Source organism: Octopus bimaculoides, chromosome 5 (genome assembly GCF_001194135.2).
Source record: "Octopus bimaculoides isolate UCB-OBI-ISO-001 chromosome 5, ASM119413v2, whole genome shotgun sequence".
Lineage (NCBI taxonomy): Eukaryota > Metazoa > Mollusca > Cephalopoda > Octopoda > Octopodidae > Octopus > Octopus bimaculoides.
The window spans coordinates 168,095-189,491 of record NC_068985.1 but is presented as its reverse complement, the minus strand read 5'-3'; the positions used below and the strand labels follow the sequence as shown (position 1 = coordinate 189,491).

Here is a 21,397-nt window from a genome sequence, read left to right as displayed (position 1 = left end):
GTGATGCAACATCCAAAGGTTAACGAGCCTACAAATTTAGGAAAACACATCAAATCAAAATAGTAATAAAACAAAAAGATCCAGCAGGCTTACCAAAATATTCTCATAGAATGTGACCAAATGAGGTTTATTTTTCAACATAGTTCCCCTTGTGGTCCATACACTTCCTCCATCAGTATTGCAGTGCTTAGATCCCATTGGTTAATAAGCTTTCATCCTATTGCTCAAAGTCATCAACAGCAAATATGACATCATCATCACTGTGATACTGGTTCCCAGCCCAGTGTTTTTCCATGTTGGGGAACAGATGAGAGTTAGATTGAGCTAAACTAGGAGAATAGGGAGGGAGATCAAAGCCACAAACATGCACAGCAGCAGACATTGAAACCAATGACTTCTGTACTGGAACATTGTCCTGAAGAAACAAGGCCCCTTTTGTCAGTTTTGTTGGGTATTTGGTCTTGATAGCTTTTCATAACTACTTCAGTAAGTTGGTATAGTACTCTCACTTTTGGAAATATGCTGTGTGTGAGAAGACCCGACAAGCCAAGTGAGACCATAACCCGTGGCCTTTGCCAGGGGTGTAGCCAGCCCACTTATGCGTACCTTTCCTTCATTGGACACAAAACCCTGCTTGCGAAGACTTGTTGAGGCAAGTGAAATTGAAATCGAACCAAATTCGGTGACTGGCACCTGTGCCAGTGGAGTGATAACAGTACCATCCAAGCATGATCGTTGCCAGAGCAGCAATCTGGCTTCTGTGCCAGTGGCACATAAATAGCACCATTTGAGCGTGATTGTTACCAGTGTCGCCTTACTGGCACATGAAAAAACATTCAAGTGAGGTCATTGCTTGTGCTGCTGGACTGGCTCCTGTGCAAGTGGCACATAAAAAGCACCATTTGAGCATGGCCAGTACTGCCTGACTGGTCCTCGTGCCAGTGGCATGTAAAAGCACCCACTACACTCTCAGATGAAGGAGGACAGTGTAAAATGTGGATGTTGAGGAGAATATGGATAAGAAAATGTGGAATCAAGCAGGGTAGGGTGGGAGGTAGTGGAGGAGAGAAAGAGAGAGGGATTATTGTCAGTACTGAAACACTAAGTTACTGTGTATTGGGTAGAGACAGTTTGGCACAATCGGTTATTTATAGGTCAAATGATAGAAGATAGAGGAGAAGTGATGAGGAGAGTGTGATGTAGTCTTTTATACGTAGACCAAACGAAGAGTTAGAGTGCCATTAGCACAGACAGTAGAAAGATGAGAAATAGAGAGATACGCGAAGAGCATCAAGAAAATTATAGTGCGTCAAGGATGTTATGGATGATAGCAAATGTAGGCTTAGCAACACACACACACACATCCTGTTTTTTTTTCTTTTAGGCTGAGCAAATTAAAGTATTCCATTACATTTGAGACTTATGAATATGTGTATACAGTATTTTATAACATTTATGACAACTTGAGTTTCATGTTTCAAGAAAGATATATAATTGAGCTTATTCCAGCAATCACCACTTCGTTACTCAAGTAGTCTTAGGTTATAACTCAAGATGGTCATTAGCAGCTTATGATTTTCCAAGAAAACAAAAAAAATGTTGCTTACGGATGAATGCAGCTGCTTTGGGAAGAGTGATAACTCTTCGCTATTTAAATGTGAGTTGCACCCCTTGGATAGTCAAGTGTTTATGACAAGAATTCTTTGGTTAAGGAAATAGTTTTAAATTGTTGGAGTGTTTAAATATTTTTTTATCACCTGTTTCGTTTCGTTTGGTGTATTTGATTAGATTTCTGTTTCATATACTTCTCACATGTCACTGCATGCCTGATCTAATTAGCAAGGTTCAGCGTGAGAATTCTTTGAAAATCAGCTATAGTTGCAGTGCAATCATGAAGGAATCAGCTCAAGAGATACAGTGTGTGTGCATGTATATATATATATATACATATTAATGGTAATGGTAAGACAACAAAAGAAAGAATGAGACCTCAATATCATGTAAATAGAGGAATTTATCTGTAAGACTCTGAGTTTCGGATGTCGGGGCAAAAAACTGCAACTGCTCCGACCAAATAATTGTCACATATTATATTACAGATACATACATACATATATATATATATATATATATATATATATATACATGCTTGTATGTATATATATATATATCTATATCATCATCATCATCATCATTTAACGTCCATTGTCCATGCTGGCATGAGTTGAACAGTTTGACCAAGGCTGCTAAGTTGAGGGGCTGCACTGTACTCCAGTCTGATTTGGCACAGTTTCTATGGCTAGATGCCCTTCCTAACACCAAATACTCTGAGTGTGTAAGGGGTACCTTTTACGTAGCACCAGCCAAGATGCCAGTTACGTGACACCAGTATCTGCCATGACTAAGATTTCACTTGGCTTGATGGGTCTTCTCAAGCACAGCATATTGCCAAAGGTCTCGGTCGCAAGTCATTGCCCCTTTGAGGCCCAACATTCACAGATCATGCTTCACAACCTCGTCCCATGTCTTCCTGGGTCTACCCCTTCCACAGGTTCCCTCCACAGTTAGATATCTGTACTTCTTCATACTGCTGTCCTCATCTATACACATCACTAGGCCATACCAGTGTAGTCATCACTCTTGCATCTGATGCTTCTTATGCTAAACTTTTCTCTCCAGATGTTTACATCTTGTCGTAGATGCACACTGACATTGCACATCCAGCAAAGCATACTGGTTTCATTTCTTTCAAGCCTACGCATGACCTCAGCAGCCACAACTTATGCTGCACTACCATGTAGCATAGCCTGTGCACACACAGGCATCATACAGCCTGCTTTACACTCTGACAGAGAGGCCCTTTTGTTGTCAGCAGAAGTAAGGAGCTCTCTGAACTTTGTCCAGCCTATTCCTATTCTTGCTGCTACTCTCTTGGAGCATCCACCTCCACTACTGACTGGGTCACCCAGATAACACAAGCTATCAACTATCTTCAGCTTACCCTACTGGCGTTTGATGGAGTCTATTTTCTGTACATTTTCAGTGTTTATTGTACTTTTGTACCTTCCACACACAAAAACTATTTTCCTAGTTAACCTTCCCCTGATATTGCTGCACCTCTTACGTGTCCATAGCTTATGGAATTTCTACCTAAGCCTTTCTCACAGGTCGAGTAGAGCCATCTACTTCAAGGCATTTGTAGTTTGTCTGCTTTTCTACTTACTAATACTTTGGTTTTTACCTTCCGATTCTAGATCTTGCTTCCACACCTGAAATTTCTTCTCTAGTTCCAGTAGTGATTCAGCTATAATAATAAGGTCATCAACATAGAGGAGCTCCCAGGGGCAGCCCATCTTAAATGATCCTTGGTAAACCCCTACTTGTACCCTGAATTTATCATTACACTCATTGCCAACTCACTCCTTACTTATTGTGTCCCTGTACATGGCTTGTACAACTCTCACCAACCACTCATATATCCCTAGTTTCCTCATTGACCACCAGATAAGGGATCAAGGGACCTTGTCAAAGGCTTTCTCCATGTCAACAAAAGCCCAGGATAGAGGTTTATCTTTGGCGAGGTACTTCTCCCGCAGCTGCCTTACCAGAAGTATAACATCAATGGTGCTTCTCCCTAGCACAAAACCAATCTGCATCTCATCTAGACTAACTCTCTCATTAATTAATTGGGTTATGACCCTCTCCATGACTTTAGCACCTGATCCAACAGTTTGATGCCTCTAAAATTATTTCTATTTAAAGCATCACCTTCACCTTTGTAGCAGTTGACTATGATGCTGGTATACCAGTCATTGAGTATGACTCTTTCATACACCACCTGATTAACTATAGGAGTAACTAGACCATAATCCACACTGCCAGATATTTTAAGTATCTCAATGATTATTCCTCATGGGTCAGGGTCTTTCCCCATTTTCATATCCTTCATGGCTTTGTCTACAACGCTACTGTCCTATTCGGATTGCTGGTCCCTTCTCTTAGATCAACATCAGGCAGCCTCTCCTTTTCCCATGAGTTCTCTATATTTAGTAGCCTTTCATAGCCTCTTTCTTTGCAGAGTCACTTACTGTGAACACACTTCTCTCCCGCAACATCACAATCTCCTCTGGCACACTGTCTTGCAAACTGAAACCCTTCAAGCTGCTGATCCTCACACTGCAGAACATTGGCAAACTTCTTCCTTTCTGCTTCACCCCTGGCTAAGTATACCTGCTACCTAGCTTCCTTTCTAGCTGCCTGATATAGCTCCAATGGCCCTGTCAACTACATTGCTCCACCACCATATAACTCTCGGAATGGTTGGGACTTTGCACCACCCACAAATTTGGTCTGTGGCTTTCAATAAGTTGTCTCATAGGAACTTCCAGTTATCCTCGATATTGCAAGTCTGTAACTTCTCCTTCTCATCAAATCCTTCAATTAGGAAATCCCTAAACCTTTGACTATTCAAAAGATCCTTAAGTTTCCAGATTTTTTCTTTTCCAAACTAGCTTGCTTCCTGGAATCCTTTGTGCCTGCAGTTTGAAGTCACTAATGAGTAGCCTATGCTGAGGGGTACACTCTTCACTGGGGAAGGACTTTGCATTTATGAGCAGCCATGAATCCACTTTCTGGTGAGAATGTAGTCGATCTGGCTAGCATGGTCACCAGATTAGTCAGAGCTTAAGTACCCTGTCACATAATCTGACTACCTTGCTTATCACCTTACTTATCCATTTCTCTGCTAAAAGTATGCCAATGCCTCCTGCCCCATCACAGTTGTCTTCCTAGAAGAGTGTGTGTATGTATATATATATATATATATATATATATAGATATATAGATTTAATCAAAAGATTAAATGTAGTACTTAAAATGTTTGAGGCACCAGAATTTGGTAGGATAAAAACCAAAAACAAAATCAAGAGATTTGGTGAATAAAATTTGAAGCAAAGCAACAAAAATGCAATAGGTTATAGCAGTACGTACGTTTCGTCTGTGAAACAACAGCATAGTCGAGATGTGTTTTCTTCTCTTACGCATGTTTTTTGCAAACATCTTCAAAATGACTTTCTAAAATGAAATTCCTTTATGCAGCTGAGGAGTACATTTTCATTGTATTTTCTGTAGTGTTCTCACTACATGAATAAATGGAGCTTGTACGAAACGTACGTACTGCTATAACCTATTGAATTTTTGTTGCTTTACTTCAAATATATATATGTATATATGTATATATCATCATTTAACGTCTGTTGTCCATGCTGGCATGGGTTGGACACAACCTAAAGGCAGAAGCATATATGCCACTAAAGTGACAAAGGGCACTACTTAGCACCGGCATTGCTAGAAATAAGAGTCAAAACAACTCAATAGCCCCAGAGGCACTATCCTAATGACTGACAAAGGAGTTGAGCTCCCTGTAACTGGCACCCATGCCTGTGGCACAGAAAGAACACCTTTCAAGCATTGGACCTCACAGAGGCAAAGTGGCTGAGCTCCTTTCGAGTGTTGGGCCTTATGAAGGCAATGATTGAGACCCTTGGCATTATGTCATGCTTGAGGAGAAGACCCATCAAGCCAAGCAAAATCACTGTCATCGCAGATACTGAGGTCATGCTGGTGGCATGTAAAAGCAGCCATTACACTCTTGGAATGGTTGGCATCAGGAAGGGTATCCATCCATAGAAACCATGTCAGACCAGACTGGAGTCTAGTGTAGCCTTCCAGCTGGCCAGCTCCAGTTAAACTGTCCAACCCATACCAGCATGGACAACAGACGCTAAAGGATGATGAGGATGATGATGATGATGATATATATACATAAATGTCGTACAATAAGAATGAGTGCTCAACACTGCATATATATAGAGAGACGGGGAGAGAGAGAGGCAATTATGCAGATTAAACAAATTAAATATAACAGTTTGAGTTTAATATACAAAGTGTGTGTGTGTGTGTGTGTGTGTGTGTGTGTGTGCAAACTGAAAAAAAAAAAGACTGAAGGTTTTCAGACAATAAATACTTATGTAGTATTTATATGTTAATAGACCAAGTCTGGGAATCGAAACCTCGATCCTACGACTGCGAGTCTGTTGCCCTAACCACTGAGCCATTGCGCCTCTTGACAATATGTATGTATGCATGTATGAGAACCGTCCTCGTAGTGAAGTTTCCCTTTCGCTCCTTAAATGCATAAAATTCTCCAGCTGAACTAAGGGAGATAACTCTGCCAAACCTCAAACTATTTTTGTTTCCATAATTTTCTAATAATTTCTATTTGATTGTCTTCTAATCTCAGACTTCAAAAAGTATGAAATACCATTTTTCTTCCATAAAAATAATCGTTAAATGCAATTTTTTTGTTAAATTTCAGCTTATTTTAAACACCCTCGACTTATCTGTAACCCTGGTGCTCAAGATGCAAAAGAATATAAAGGCTTGTACATACAGATGGGTAACGATCCAGAAAAGGAATACATGGAGATACCGTTGAAGCTGGAAAAATTATCAAAAGAATGGAAAAAAGCAGAATGTGTTGCAAAAATGGGTAAGATACATATATACATACTTTGATCTGTATACACACACACACACACACACACATATTATAAGAAACACAAGAAGCAGAACTGATTTTTTGTAAGCTTATGTAACATACATTTCCGTTAGCTGATTAGTGTTGTGGTGCAAACTGGTTGGCCCTTGTACTAAGTTGTGCCTCCCAACATACTCTTATATTACACATAACCAAGTTATTTCATCATAATTAAAGATTTCATGCAATTAGGTAATTATATTCATCAACAAATCAGAAATAATATATGTTTGCCAGATAAGCTTTATGTACTTTAGTTTTCTACCTATTTTACTCAGGAGAAGAAAAAATTGGCCTTATTGCATATATTTAGTCATTGTTATACAATTACTGGTATTAACCAACACTATTAAAGTGTATCAATAACTAGACATCTTGGTCTGCGTTTAACATAGCTCTTGCAGACTATCTACAAATAATCTACAGACCAGAAATTAAACTACAACACAATCATCATCATTTTAACATCTAACTACTTCATACTAGAATGAGCAAGACAACAGAACATTGAGGCAGAGTTTTTCTATAGCTGAATATCATTCCAGTTGCCAAATCTCCACTTATTTCTAGGTAAGGTCATAATCTCATAATCTTAAGAACAAATAACAGCCTAGGCATGTTTTGTGCAAGGGACTGGAAACAACTCTGATTACGGGGCCTTGTGTTTTACAGAGATCACACATGTCAAGAAGACATGTCAGGATCCTCCTTGGACATCATTTTGTGGCGGACTGCAAGCCAATGATAGTGGCAGGAAGCCATTGTTTACAAGCCATGAGAAACATGCACACACACAGGGCTTCTTTCAGTTTGTGTCTACCAAATCCACTCACAAGGTTTTGGTCAATCCTGAACTCTAACAGAAGACACTTACCCAAGGTGCCATGCAGTGGAACTCAACTCAAAACCGCATGGTTGAGAAGCAAATCTCTGACTAAACACTTGGAGCACACTAATTAAGTCTAAGATTGATTAAGAATTTTCATTTAGTCATCCTCTAAAATACTTTTGGGGTTTTTTTCAAACCTAAACAGGAAGTCTAAATATAATCTTTATAGAAGTTTTATTATTTTTAATGTATTGGAGAAACCTTCTTGTGACCAAAGTTGTGCTTGCTGGGAGTAAAGTTATTTTGCTTTTATTTTTCAAATTTGTAGATTTGCATAATGCTGGAATATTGGTTTAAATAATGAACGCAATAAAAAGCAGTTGGAAGGGAGTTTAACATCGTATTTATTGGGGATGTGATTTATCAGGAGAAAAAAAATAGTCAGTTGGATCAACTTACAGGAATGAAAAGAGTAAGATTTGAACTTAGAATATAAAGAAATAAAATTACATATTTTAAGCATTTATTCTGGCACATTACTGATTCTGCCACTACTTAATGCTAATAATAGCAATCATAATTTTTGATATAAATTCATATAAAATTTGGAAACAAACTATTAAATTGATTACCAATTCACAGCTAATACAAGCTCCAAAAGAAGGAATAGAAAAGCCAACTTGTGTAGAATTTGAACTTAGATGCAGGTGTGGCTGTGTGGTTAGAAGTTTGCTTCCCAACCACATGGTTCCAGGTTCAGTCCCATTGCCTGGTACCTTGGGCAAGTGTCTTCTACTATAGCCCTGGGTTAATCAAAGCCCTGTGAGTGGATTTGGTAGACAGAAGCTGAAAGAAGCTTGCCATGTGTGTTTGTCCCCCCACCATTGCTTGACAACCAGTGTTGGTATGTTTACATCCCTGTAACTTAGCCGCTTAGCAAAAACAGCCCAATAGAATAAGTACCAGGCCTTAAAAAAAAAACAATTAGAATTGGGGTTGATTTGTTCAACTGAAAGTTCTTCAAGGCAGTGCCCCAGCATGGCCCCAGCATGGCCCCAGTCCAATGCCTGAAGCAGTAAAAGAATAAAAGAAATCAGAATTTAAAATGACAACCTTTTGTCTGAACTTCTGATCTTCTGATCCTGCCAGTGGACTTCTCCATATACAGACTGAATTTTAAAATGGACACTTAAGAGTATTTAGTTAGTGATCAATTGTTAGAAATGTGTGTGTGTGTGTGTGTGTGTGTATACGTGCATTACAAGAAAATACTTTTATTTCAAAGTTTTCTTGAAATAAGAAAAGCTAGAAATAATTCATTACAGAATAAAATAGAATATTGACTAATTATCAAACCAAAAGCAATGATTTGATAATCTTTACATATTCCTGAAATAAAAACCTGTTAATCTACTCAGCTTGCATATAAGTCTGTAAAATAAATCTTCATTTAGCTTCAGGCTTTTTTATATTTTCTTTATTATTTAGGAAGATGAAAAGACAATAACAAAGAATTCTAAAATGGATCTAGCCATATCAAAAGTGATTAATTTATCTTCTGAAATGGTTCAGTTTTAAGAATAAATATGTTATACATATCATCATCATTTAACATCCATTTTCATGCTGGCATGGGTTGGACGGTTCGACTGGGGTCTGGGAAGCCAGGAGGCTGCACCAGGCTCCAGTCTGATCTGGCGGAGTTTCTACAGCTGGATGCCCTTCCCGATACCAACCACTCTGAGAGTGTAGAGGGTGCTTTTTATGTGCCACCGGCACAGGAGCCAGTCTGGCGGCCCTGGTATGAGCCACATTCAGATAGTGCTTTTATGTGCTACCAGCACAGGAGCGGGGGGGGGGGGGGGGGCTGGCATCGACTACGTTCAGATGGTGCTTTTTACATGGCACTGGCACGGGGAGCCAGTCAGGTGGCACTGGCAACGACCCACTCAAGAGTGGTGCTTATTGCATGCCACCAGCATGAGAACCAGTCAGATGGCACTGGCATCGGCCACAACTACAATTTACATTTTTGATTGTGATTCACACACACACACACACACACACAGTAACACTGCTTCTATTTTGCTATTTTAAAAACTTCTCTGTCTGTTGCTGTAGCCATTGAAAATGTAACATCAACTTCATTCCAACAGATTTGATTCCAAATAAGAGAAATGTGTTTCAGTCATAAATGGCACATTTGTAAATTTGCCTTATAAGTCAAATCATAGGATCTTATCTTCTCTATGGCTAACGTCACTCGAAATTAGAAAGATTTCAGAATTGAACCAAATATTTCGTTCTGTTACCCCCTCCTGTATTCTGTATTTCCCACCAGTTGAAGTCTTGCAAGAAGACATGTTTTGAAAATGGTTCTTTTTTTCGTTTTTTTATGCAGGAACACATTATTTCATGAACCTTTCAAAGAAGTTAAACTGTGAAGAACTATACCCTGTATTTCTCACATACACTGATGGAAAATTGGGTGCCTTTGGGTGGATGTTTCAAGGGAAGCCACCAAAAAATAATAAATTTGGCCTGGATTGGTATTATCTTCCACCAAATTTGTATGCAGTAAGTGGCCAAATATTTTCTCACTTTTTATATAAATACAAATTCCATTTCCAGAAGAAAATCTTCAAACTGCTTTACATCATTTTTGATAAATATTTTTTTTTTTTAATATAAATATGTTTTTTAAAATTAAAACTCTTTCAGAGATTATAGTAGGTTGATTATGGTTTTGCTGGGCCTTCACCAAAGAGAATACCTGAGTATTCTCTAGGATTACCAAGAGTTCTCTGATATTTGAAATGAGTAACCTTTATACAGGCCTAATATGTTTGTTTCATAATGAGAGATAACTGCAAAATTTTAAAATTCATATCATTAAAACTATGACGGAAGCACTTGTAACTGAGAATCAAAACTATTTCACACACTTGGTTTCTTACAAACATTATCTTATGACAACACTCACTTCACAGCCTCATATTAAATGAAGATGACATGATTAATTTTAGCATTTGGATGGAAGTGTATTGCAAGTGCCATTTTGCCCTCTAATCTGTTTTCTGTTTAATGAATATGGCATCATCTCATCTGATTGCCTTGAATTGATCAGTTACTGTATATTATAGTTTTTGATTCTTGTACACATAAATATATACATCCTAATGTGAAAAATTGTAGGTCACTTGTCTGGCACCATATTTTTATCCTCCAGTAAGTCGGTCAAACCTTTCCATCAATACTGGTGTCAAAATACTAAATTAATAATGATTGCAAGACAAGGATTATTTTAAGAATCAGTAAAGACAGAGACGTACGTATCTATCGACATATTGTATATTATACATATATATTTTCCCACGTACACATACCTGTGTGTATATATATATATATATATATATATATATATATATATATATATATACACATGCACATACATAAAATTAAATATAAGGATGAAATTTAACTACTTATATATATATATATATATATACACACTTTTTTCAACAGAAACTATTCATACAATTGTGCCATTCTTTTTCAAAGATTTTGGTATTGCCTAGACTTAGCTTATCCAAGCAATTATATCTTCCAGTGAAGTCAATAATTTTAGTCTGTAGAAAATATGTTCTTTAAAAGCTAATGTGTTTGAATATGATCACTGATGATGGTTCACATGTATATTCCTTCCAACTATCATTAAATCCTGGTTCCTTATGGAAATGGTTAATTGTCTTGTCTAACTGTCTTCTGCTAATGCTTTATTCCTTTTTTCATTGATTAGAATAAGGAGTTGCTTTAGAAATTTGCTCAATATGTTGTTGATGTTGAATGTAATTTGTGTAAACCTTTATCACTGTTTGCTGACTAAAGACTAGAGTATCCTCTTTACAGAGTAAATATTTGTGTATCATCTTCAATCAATACAAGAGGATGTTTGAAACATTCATTTATGATTTATTTTGAAATTACCTTGCTTAACCTTCATTCCTCCAAAACAGAAAAGTGGTTTGTTTTGTACTGAATTTTCATTTATAAAATCTTTTGAAATTAATTAAGATAGAACAGATGCAATTTTGGAAGTTGATTGCAGTACTCCAGTTATTATTCATATCCTGAGGAATTTATAACTTAAAATTCTCTTTAGTTATTATTGTGATTCCTTGTTTAGTAAATTCATCATCATCATTTAACATCCATTTCCCATGCTGGTATGGGTTGAACAGTTTGACAGCATCTGGCAAGCTGAAAAGCTGCCCAGGCTCCATGTCTGTTTCAGCATGGCTTCCATGGCTGGATGTCCTTCCTAACACCAACCACTTTACAGAGTGTAGACTGGGTGCGTTTATGCAACACCAGAATGGATGATTTTTACATGGTACTGGCATGGTTGGTTTTTATGTGTCACCAGCATCCATGAGCCTGTAAGATTAGGATCAGTTCTGCTGAAGAGGGATGCAGGTACATACCTGTATGCAAGGACAACCACAATTTTACTTAGCTTGAGATGTCCTCTCAAACACAAGAGGCCAGAAGTCTCAGTCACTCATCATCTCCTTAGTCAACCCCAATATTTGAAAATCCTTTCTCACCACTTCATCCCATGTCTTCCTGGGTCTACCTCTTCCACACGTTTCCTCCACAATTAGAGGTTAGCACTTCTATATGCAGCTGTCCTCATCACATGACCAGTGGTCTTTTTTCTTGCATGCAACACCTGACGCCTCTTATACCTATTTTTCTCTTAAGTCATTTATACACTGTCATACATTCACACCGACATAACCCATCCAGCGGAGCATGCTGGCTTCATTTCTTTCAAACCTTATCAAGTCCTCTCTAGTCATAGCCCATGTTTCACTATCATGTAGTCCAGCTGTTCATACAGACATCATTCAATCTGACTTTCACTCTGAGGGAGAGGCCCTTTGTTATCAACAAAGATAGTAGCTCTCTGGACTTTGCCTAGCCAACTCTAATTCTAGCAACTACAATTTCAAAACTTTCTCCCCCACTACTGACTTGGTCATCTAGGTAACACAAGTTATTTACTACTTCTAAGAACTCTGCCAAACACTCGAAGAAGTCTATTCTCTATACATTCTTCGTATTTATTCTACCTGCACATCTGCCACACTCAAAGACTACTTTCTCTGTTAATCTTCCTGTGATACCACTGCCCTTCCTATGTGTCCATAGCTTGCACTGGGTACACTGTATGCAGTTTCTACCAATACTTTTCCAACATATTGAGCAGAGCCATCTCCCTGAAGGTATTTGTGATTTGTCTGTTTTCCTTATTCGGATTCCAGATCTTGCTTCCAGAAACAGAAATTTCCTCTCTAACTCAGTGATTCACCAACAAGAACAAAGACATCAACATAGATATGTACCCAAAGGAAGTCAATCATGAATTCCTCTTCTGCATTATCTACCAGATGAGGGCATGGGGGACCTAGTCAGCGGCTTTCTTCAAGTCAAGAAAAACCAAATACAGACGTTTATTCTTAGCTAAATGTTTTTCCTACAGTTGCCTTATGTTATGCTTTGTTCCTCATAAGCTATTTTATTGAAAACAAAAAAAAAAACAATGAAATTCTTTGGGTCCAGGATCTTAAAATCTTGATGTGATGGTAGTAAACAGATGTTATATTCAGATTCTGAGTCAAAACCCTAATTCAGGTTCAAAGTTCTTGACAGCAAAGAAAAAAACTTTGTTGGCCTGTTTTCTCAGGACAAATACTGCAGTTAATTTGGTTTTCTGTGTTTTATCTGCATTTAGTGTGATACACAGATCACTGTTTTAAACTAATACTACTTCTGCTGTAATATAACACACAGACATATATACAGTCCTTAGACACATCGGAGTCTTATCAAAACATCCAACACATGCCAGCATGGAACATGGACATTAAATGACGATACAAATATACATATAAAAATATATAGATATATATAGATATATATATATATATACACACTCAGAGGAAGACATGGGACGGGGTGGTGAAGTATGATCTTCGAACTTTGGGCCTCATGGAGGCAATGACTAGTGACTGAGGCCTTTGGCAATATGGTGTGCCTGAGAAAACCCATCAAGCCAAGTGAAACCGTCATTGCTGATGCTGGTGTCACAAAATTGGCACCTGTGCCAGTGGAATGTAAAAAGCACATTTCGAGCATTGGGCCTCATAGAGGCAACATGACTGATGGTAGTGGCACGTGAAAAGCCCCTTTCAAGTGTTGGGAGACAATGACCAATATCTTTGGCATTGTGTCATGCTTGAAAAGAAGACTAATCAAACCAAGTAAAATTGCAGTTGTGGCAGACACCGGTGTCACGAAGATGCCACCCATGCTGCTGGCATGTAAAACACTCTCAGAGTGGTTGGCATTAAGAAGGGCATCCAGCAGTAAAAACCATGCCAAATTAGTCTGGAATCTGGTGCAGCCTTCCAACTTGCCAGCCCTGGTCAAACCGTACAACCCATGCCAGCATGGGCAACAGACATTAAATGATGATGATACAAATATATATTACACACATAAACAAACGTTTATACTTGTGTCTGTGTCTGCATATGCACAAGTGCGCGTAGAAAAATTGATAGATAAACAGACTAATGATATGTCTGTTTCATTAGGTATTTATTCAGGTATACATCAGTATATTCATAACCAATGTTAATATATGATATATAACATTTATCTCCATATATACATATATATTAGGTCACCAAGTATGAAATTTGTAGTAAGGTAGATGGTAAACTTTGACAGCTGCTCATTTTGCACCATTCTTATATTTTGATAATCTTTATTTTTTGTTAGAAAGCTGACACATCTATTTCTTTGTTCTAACTCATTTTGTACTTTATAAAGTATTTAAAAATCATTTTTTGCTATTTTTGTTTAGAGATGGATAAGTTGGAAATTCGTACAGTTTTGAAATATGAGTTCTTTCTTGGAAATACAGCATCACAGACTGCTTGGAATGTTAAAGGAGTATTTCATTCTAACGTTATTATACAGCAGACAGTATCAAATTGGTTTGCAAAATTTCATTCTGGTAACTTTGACTTCACAGATGAGCAGCGTGGTCAGCCAGAAACAAAGGTGGATAATGACGAACTGGAAGGCACCGTTCAGTCAGATCCATCTCAAAGTGCCCGTGAATTATCGTTGTTGTTTGGTGTTAGCGAGCAAACAATATTGACTCACCTAGTTCAAATTGGTAAAGTGGAAAAGTTGGATAAGTGGGTTCCACATGAACTCAATGAAAATCAGAAACAGTAACGTTTGGAAGCCTGCATTAAGCTACTTTCTCGCCACAAAAATGAATCATTTTTTAATCGAATTGTAACATGTGATGAGAAATGGATCCAATACAACAACCGTAAATGTTCAGCACAATGGTTGGACAAAGACAAACCACCAAAACACAGCAAAATTAATCAAAAGAAGCTGATGGTGTGTATTTGATGGCCTGGTGTAGGTGTGATCCATTAGGATTTCATTAAACCTGGCTCATCAATCACGGCCAAAGTATACTGCAGCCAACTGGACCAAATGATGCAGAAACTTACAAAAAAGCAGCCGAGATTAGTCAACAGATCCACTCCTATTTTATTGCAAGACAATGCCAGATTACACATCACAAAAATGACATTGGCAAAAGTACAGGAGCTGGAAGTTCTCCTTCATCCATCATATTCACCTGATCTTGCCCCTACTGACAACCACTTCTTCCAGAATTTGGATAACTTTTTGATAGGAAAAAATTTAATTTCGATGACGCTGTGAAACAGGCCTTCCAAGATTTTGTTGCCAGGCTTTTACAGTTCCAGGCTGGACAAGCTACTGCTGAAATGGCAAAAGTGTATTGATAATATGGGTGCATACTTCGATGAATAAAACTATTCCTTGTATTTATAAAGCACAAACTTTCCTTTCTTTTCTACAAGTGTCATACTTGATGATCTAATACATACATAAGCATGCATGTATGTTTATGTATGTATCTGATGTATGGTAAAGTTATGTAGTCTCATGTTCAAGCCGACCACATGATATCTTGGGCATGTTTCTTCCACTTGTAGCTTTGTACTGACCAAAACCTATTGAATGGACTTAGTGGAAAGAAACTGAAAGAGGGCCATTGTGTGTCTATGTATACATGGGTTTATATAGATATGTGTGTGTGTTTGTGTGTGTGTGTGCATGCATGCGTTTGTCTATACCCTGTCTTGATATCATGCACTTATTGCAAGCATGCATCATCATCATCCTACAGGCAATGTCATTCATTTCTAGCCTGTAAAAACATGTCTGGCCATGTGGAAATATTAACTTGCTTGTAAACATTAACTTGATGGCAACAAGAAGGATAGACTACCTCAACAAATTTCACCTGATATTTTAAGCAAATAAATGTGTACAGGTGTACCTCAACTTATGTCAGTGTTTGCTTCCAAAATATGACTTAACTCAAAAACATGACAGGAAAAAATCATGTAAAAAAGTCATCGAAATTCATTAAAAAAAGACTTCAAGCTGGTATAAAATATTGTATTTTAAACATTTAAATACAAATAAAAAAAATTGTGAATGTCAAGAAATAATAAAAGAACCAAAGAATTTTAAAAATATAGAATCATTTACCTGATTGCTGCTTTCAATGTGCTTGAGTGGTCAGAAAAGGAGGTTGGAGGAGAAGCATGGATTACAGCATTGATGTCAAAGGAACAGGTTGGCCATCAGAGGTTTCCAATTCAGTCAACTTTCAATGTGCAGCAAAAACTTGTCTGGAATAGTGAAATAGTTTTACTTTTATCATCTAGGATAACCCAATAAGGAGCATAAGTGGTGTGAAGAGCCCCCATAACTTTAGCCAAGCATTCAGGATCAGGATGCAACCCCTCGAAAATGGCTAGTAATTTCTTAATATACATAAAAGCTTGCTGCATTTTAGTGATGAAATGTTTTTGTTCTCATTCTGGTTGCTGCTCTTCTCATGGTTTCTGTTCATGAAGATCCATTAACTCTTCATTTGTGAGTGGTTGTATGACAGCATCATTTAATGCATTGAAATCTTCTTCCTCCAAATCCATTTTTAGTTCTTTCAACAAGGTTCTCCTCTATTTGCATCTGAACCGTCAAAGCTTTTGAAATTGTCCTCAAATTCGATGCACAGTTTCTTCCAAATGGCATTCATAAACATTTCTGATACATTCTTCCATGTTGAGTTGATACTAAGAATAGCCTTACAAATATTATGTCTTCCAAAAATCATAGAGTGTGGTGCCTTCCTCCGTTTCAGTTGCTATTACATCCTGCCTGAGTACATCCTGCCTTTGGAAGTAACACTTAGAAATGCTAGCCAGGTCCCATAGGTTGCAGTAAAGAAGTGGTGTTAGGAGGTATATAAACAAAAGTGATATTATGATGAAAGTCCAGGACATTTCGCAGAGAATCTCAAATGGAACTTGCTTCTCTTTACAGTACTTCTTGACTATTGATTGCTGGACATCCTCTGTCTTATTCTCATCGAGAGGGCAGCATTGTTGTGATAGGGTTCTTCCTGGTTGTTCTTTCCTTTATTGTTGGTCGATTTAAGTGTGACTCTAATTTCTCTCTGCTGGTTCTGGCTGGGAGAGGGAGTTTATATATCTCTTGGTTATCTTGGTAGAGTGACTTATTCTTAAACACTTCCTGGTTTTTACCCGACAAGGTCTCGTACCAGGGAGCTGCCTTGGGACCAGCAACTCCTTTCACTGGGTGCCACTGTTGTTGATTTTATTTTTCTAAGCCGTCTGAACAGAAAACCTTTTTACTGGCTTTTACTGTTACATGTAGCAGCTGGGCTTTCTGCACTGGATGTTGAGTTTGAATGCGCTCCTTTTTAACCACCAAGATCTGAAAAGATCATATTTGTTTCCAGGCCCAGATTTTAAGAAATAATTACAGAGGTATCAAATTGCTTGACCAGGTGATGAAGGGTCATAGCTCAATTAATTAGGCAGAGAGTTAGTCTAGATGAGATGCAGTTTGGTTTTGTGCCTGGTAGAAGATAGCACTATTGATGCTATCTTCCAGGTAAGGCAAGTACAGGAGAACTATTTAGCCAAAATAAAACTCAGCATTTGGCTTTTGTTGACATGAAAAAAGCCTTTGACAACTTCCCCTGCACCCTTATTTGATGGGCAATGTGGAAGCTGGGAGAGATGAGTGGTTGGTGAGAGTTGTACAGGGATGCTGTCAGTAAGGTGCAAGTCGGCAATGAGTATAGCAAGGAATTTAGTGTACGAGTACACTGAGGATTGGTTCTCAGCCCCCTCTTGTTTATGATAGTCCTCCAGGCCATAACAAGAATTTAAAACTAGCTGCCCTTGGGAGCTCCTCTATGCTGATGACCATGTTCTTATAACTGAATTGCTACCAAAGTTAGAGAAATTTCAAGTGTGGAAGCAAGGTCTAGAAGCTAAGGGCCTTAGAGTTGATGGAGCAAGGACCAAAGTCCTAGTAAGTAGGAAAATAGACAAATGGGATGAAGTGGTGAGAAAGGATCTTCAGATGCTGAGGAGATGACAAGGTTTCTGGAGCTTTGCTGTGCTTGGGAAGACACATCAAGCAAAGTAAAATCTTGTCCATCTAAACATACAGGCACATCCCTCTATCAGCCAAGTGATCCTTGTCCTTAGGGTTCACAGGTGTTGGCATCACATGAAAGCACCCATGCCAGTGTCACATAGAAAGCACCTGTACCAGTGCCAAGCAGAAAAGCACTTGTTCAGAGCCAAGTACAAAACCCCTGTGCTGGTGCGCTGTAAAATGCACCCAGTAAACGCTGTAAAGTGGTTGGCGTTAGGAAGGACATCATCCGGCCATAGAAACCATGCCAGAACAGACAAGTGGAGCCTGGACAGCTCTTCCACCGGCCAACTACCGTCTAACTGTCCAACCCATACCTTCATGGAAAACGAATGCATAATGATGATGATGAATACTCCATGTCACTCATATCAAGATAAATGAATACACCCTCGTAATTGTTCAGAAGCAGGGTGAGTAATTTCAGTTTCAAAATTTTTGTCTCACAAATGGCTACGATATGTAAACATAGTAACCGGAGATCATTGAACTGGTGACCCTGCTGTCAGGTGATGTACACTATCTGCTTTTAAAGAAATCAATGGAAAAAAATACACCTCAACTTAAGTCAATTTATCTGATGTGTTCTGTTCATGTCAGCAAACGTATTTAAAAGAATAAAAAAATTTTCTTTTAAAAACCAGTATTGGAGTGGAAAATCAAATAAAATACATATGAAAATATGAGCAGATTATTGATAAAAGCAGATAAAAGCTAATAATTTTTTAAAATATACATATTACAAAGTTTAGACTATTTACATGGTTAACAGGAGCAATAGTTCTAGCCTTCCACTGTAAGGTAGCATTGTAGTGTGTACCAGGAAATTCAAGCATGCATTTATGTTTACTGTGTATAAATTTGTGCTTTTCTTAAACCACCATGCCCTCACAAAAGGCCCTACTTCTAAATATAATCCTGGTGACCTTCAGTGTAATACAGTTCCTTTGGATGATAAAATGGCAATAATCAAACACTATGAAAAGGTGAAAAGATGGTAGCAATCGCTCATGCTTATGGCTCAATGGACAATGGTATTTACAACTATTCATGACAAGGAATGGATTTTAGCTCATATCCAAAATACTGTTCCAGGGATAAGAGCATTGTAATCACCAAGAAAAGAGGTAAAACCATAAAAGAAATGGAACAGCTTCATTCTTTTTGGTTTGAATGGCAGATCATTTTTGGCAGGATTTTGTTTGATATGCATAGATATTTTTCAAATATTGATATATGCTTGTTATTTATTTGTTTTCTTTTTATTTGTTTTTGCAGTTCACTGGACTTCAGAAAGATTATTTACCAGCATGTATGTTGAATAAAAATTTCCAAATCAATGGAATTCATATTTGGCTTCGGCCTCCATCAGAACAGTTATGTAAAAAACGTCCAATACATACCCCACAACCTTGCTCAAAGACTACAACCACCATAGTACAGATAAAGATTTATCCACATACCTATTATACAGGAACTGCAAATCCTCCAAGAGCACCATCTCTAACTCTTATTTTTATTCTTATAATCTCCATTGGCTTACTTTGAATCTAAAGATTAAAAGAAATATATTTCAATAAAATCGAAACAACTCCTTAATTTTTGTTTAATGGAGACAGTTCAATTGAAGAAAAAAAAATATTTAAAAAAAAAAAAAAGAAAGTGACAATCTAGGATAAATTTGTTATTGGAAAAGTTGGCACACAAAGAAGTGTTTTTTAATTATATTTTTAATATTTATTTTTTTTTTTCTGTTATAGTACTTGACAAGTTGACTTAGGAACAGTGTAGCATTAATAAGATATGAGATGTATTTAGAGTTACAGATGGAAACCAGTCTCTCTCTCTTTCTCTCACTATACATACACTCACGTATGTACATACACATGCACGCACACATGCATGAAGAATATAGGTATGGAAATTTTGAATGAAAAACTTTTAAAAAAAGGAAAACAATATTTTTTAATTAGAAAGAAAACAAAGAGGAAGATGCAGGAAATATTTGAAGCCACTGAACATAAAACCATGTCTATAAATTTCTATATGCATCAGCTACTCACTTCCATGTACACGCATGCAAACATAAGCAGGCACACAGACACTCATTCACTATAAGGGATCATTGAAACTGGGTAAATAAAGTTATTTATTCATTAGATATTATTATTATTATTTGGTAATAATTTTTAACGGTGTCATAAAACATGGAAGCAAAATTCCATGAGAAAGAATGCACAACAAATAACAAGCTCAGATCAAAGAAAAAAAATGAACTGTTGTTGCCATTATTTTCATTTAACATATTTTTTCACTCTCGGTGGTGGTGTGTATTGATTAGGGAGAAGGAAGAAATCAGTGAATAGAGGAGGATTATTGCAATATGATATAAAGCAAATAACCAAACCACCTCTCCTCTAAATTAAAAACAAAAACACTACTCTCAGAAGAACACTACCACTTATTTACAGACACACATCTACCTACATACACAATTCCTTTAAAATATAAAATATATTGAACAGCAATACAGAAATTTGATAAAGAAAATTTCATATTATATATGTATGTATTCACAAATGTTTTAATGGTTACATAAAGGAAAGACGCAAACTCAAATAAGTACACACAACAAGGACAGCAGAAATTATAGAAATTTTTTTAAAATCATTTTTTGAAACTATTTTTCAGGGATCAAAAAACAAAAAAAAGTGGATTATAATTCTTCTGATTACTAACGTTATTATTATTATCATTATTATTATTATTATCATTATTATTATTATTATCACTTATTATTATTATTATTATTATTATTATTACTATCATCATCATCATCATTTAAGGATTTTTTTTATTGTTTCTTTTTTATGTATATTTCTTCTATTGTTACGCTTTGTTTGGTGTTTTTATTTTTTAAAGGTTGTCATGTAATGTGGCAAGAATGAAGCACATGGATACAATCATACAAAGTTACATATACATGCACACAAAGATCTGTATAAAAGCAATAAGCAAAAGAGAGAGACAGCCAAATTGCAAAATAATTTATAGATTGATTTTACTATTAGAAATGTTTTTTTTTTTTTCTCACTATATTACAGCTACAAATTCCTCCATGACATGGCTCTTTAAGTAATCATCCACCTTCATATGTTGCATCGGAAAAAGAATGGGTGCAAATATTATATACATACATATATGGAGATATATATATATATATATATATATATATGGATATTTCTATATATACATACATGGATATTTCTATATACATATATGGAGATATATATATATATATA

At 36.9% G+C, this 21,397-nt stretch overlaps 1 protein-coding gene and 1 long non-coding RNA gene across 3 annotated transcripts in view; one reads left to right on the top strand and one right to left on the bottom strand.

Annotated features, from left to right (window-relative positions):
* Positions 1 to 16,245, bottom strand: part of LOC128247883 (uncharacterized) — a 143,560-nt gene extending 127,315 nt beyond the window's left edge. For both annotated transcript variants that reach the window (XR_008264189.1, XR_008264188.1), the window contains exon 1: positions 16,107 to 16,245. This is a non-coding gene — a long non-coding RNA (uncharacterized LOC128247883). The remainder of the gene's footprint in view (positions 1 to 16,106) is intronic.
* Positions 1 to 20,254, top strand: part of LOC106868193 (uncharacterized) — a 363,847-nt gene extending 343,593 nt beyond the window's left edge. The window contains exons 5-7 of the mRNA XM_052968116.1: positions 6,377 to 6,550; positions 9,829 to 10,004; positions 19,374 to 20,254. Coding sequence (XP_052824076.1) covers positions 6,377 to 6,550; positions 9,829 to 10,004; positions 19,374 to 19,643 — 620 coding nt within the window. The 3' untranslated portion in view covers positions 19,644 to 20,254. The remainder of the gene's footprint in view (positions 1 to 6,376; positions 6,551 to 9,828; positions 10,005 to 19,373) is intronic.
* The last annotated feature ends 1,143 nt before the right edge of the window (positions 20,255 to 21,397 follow it).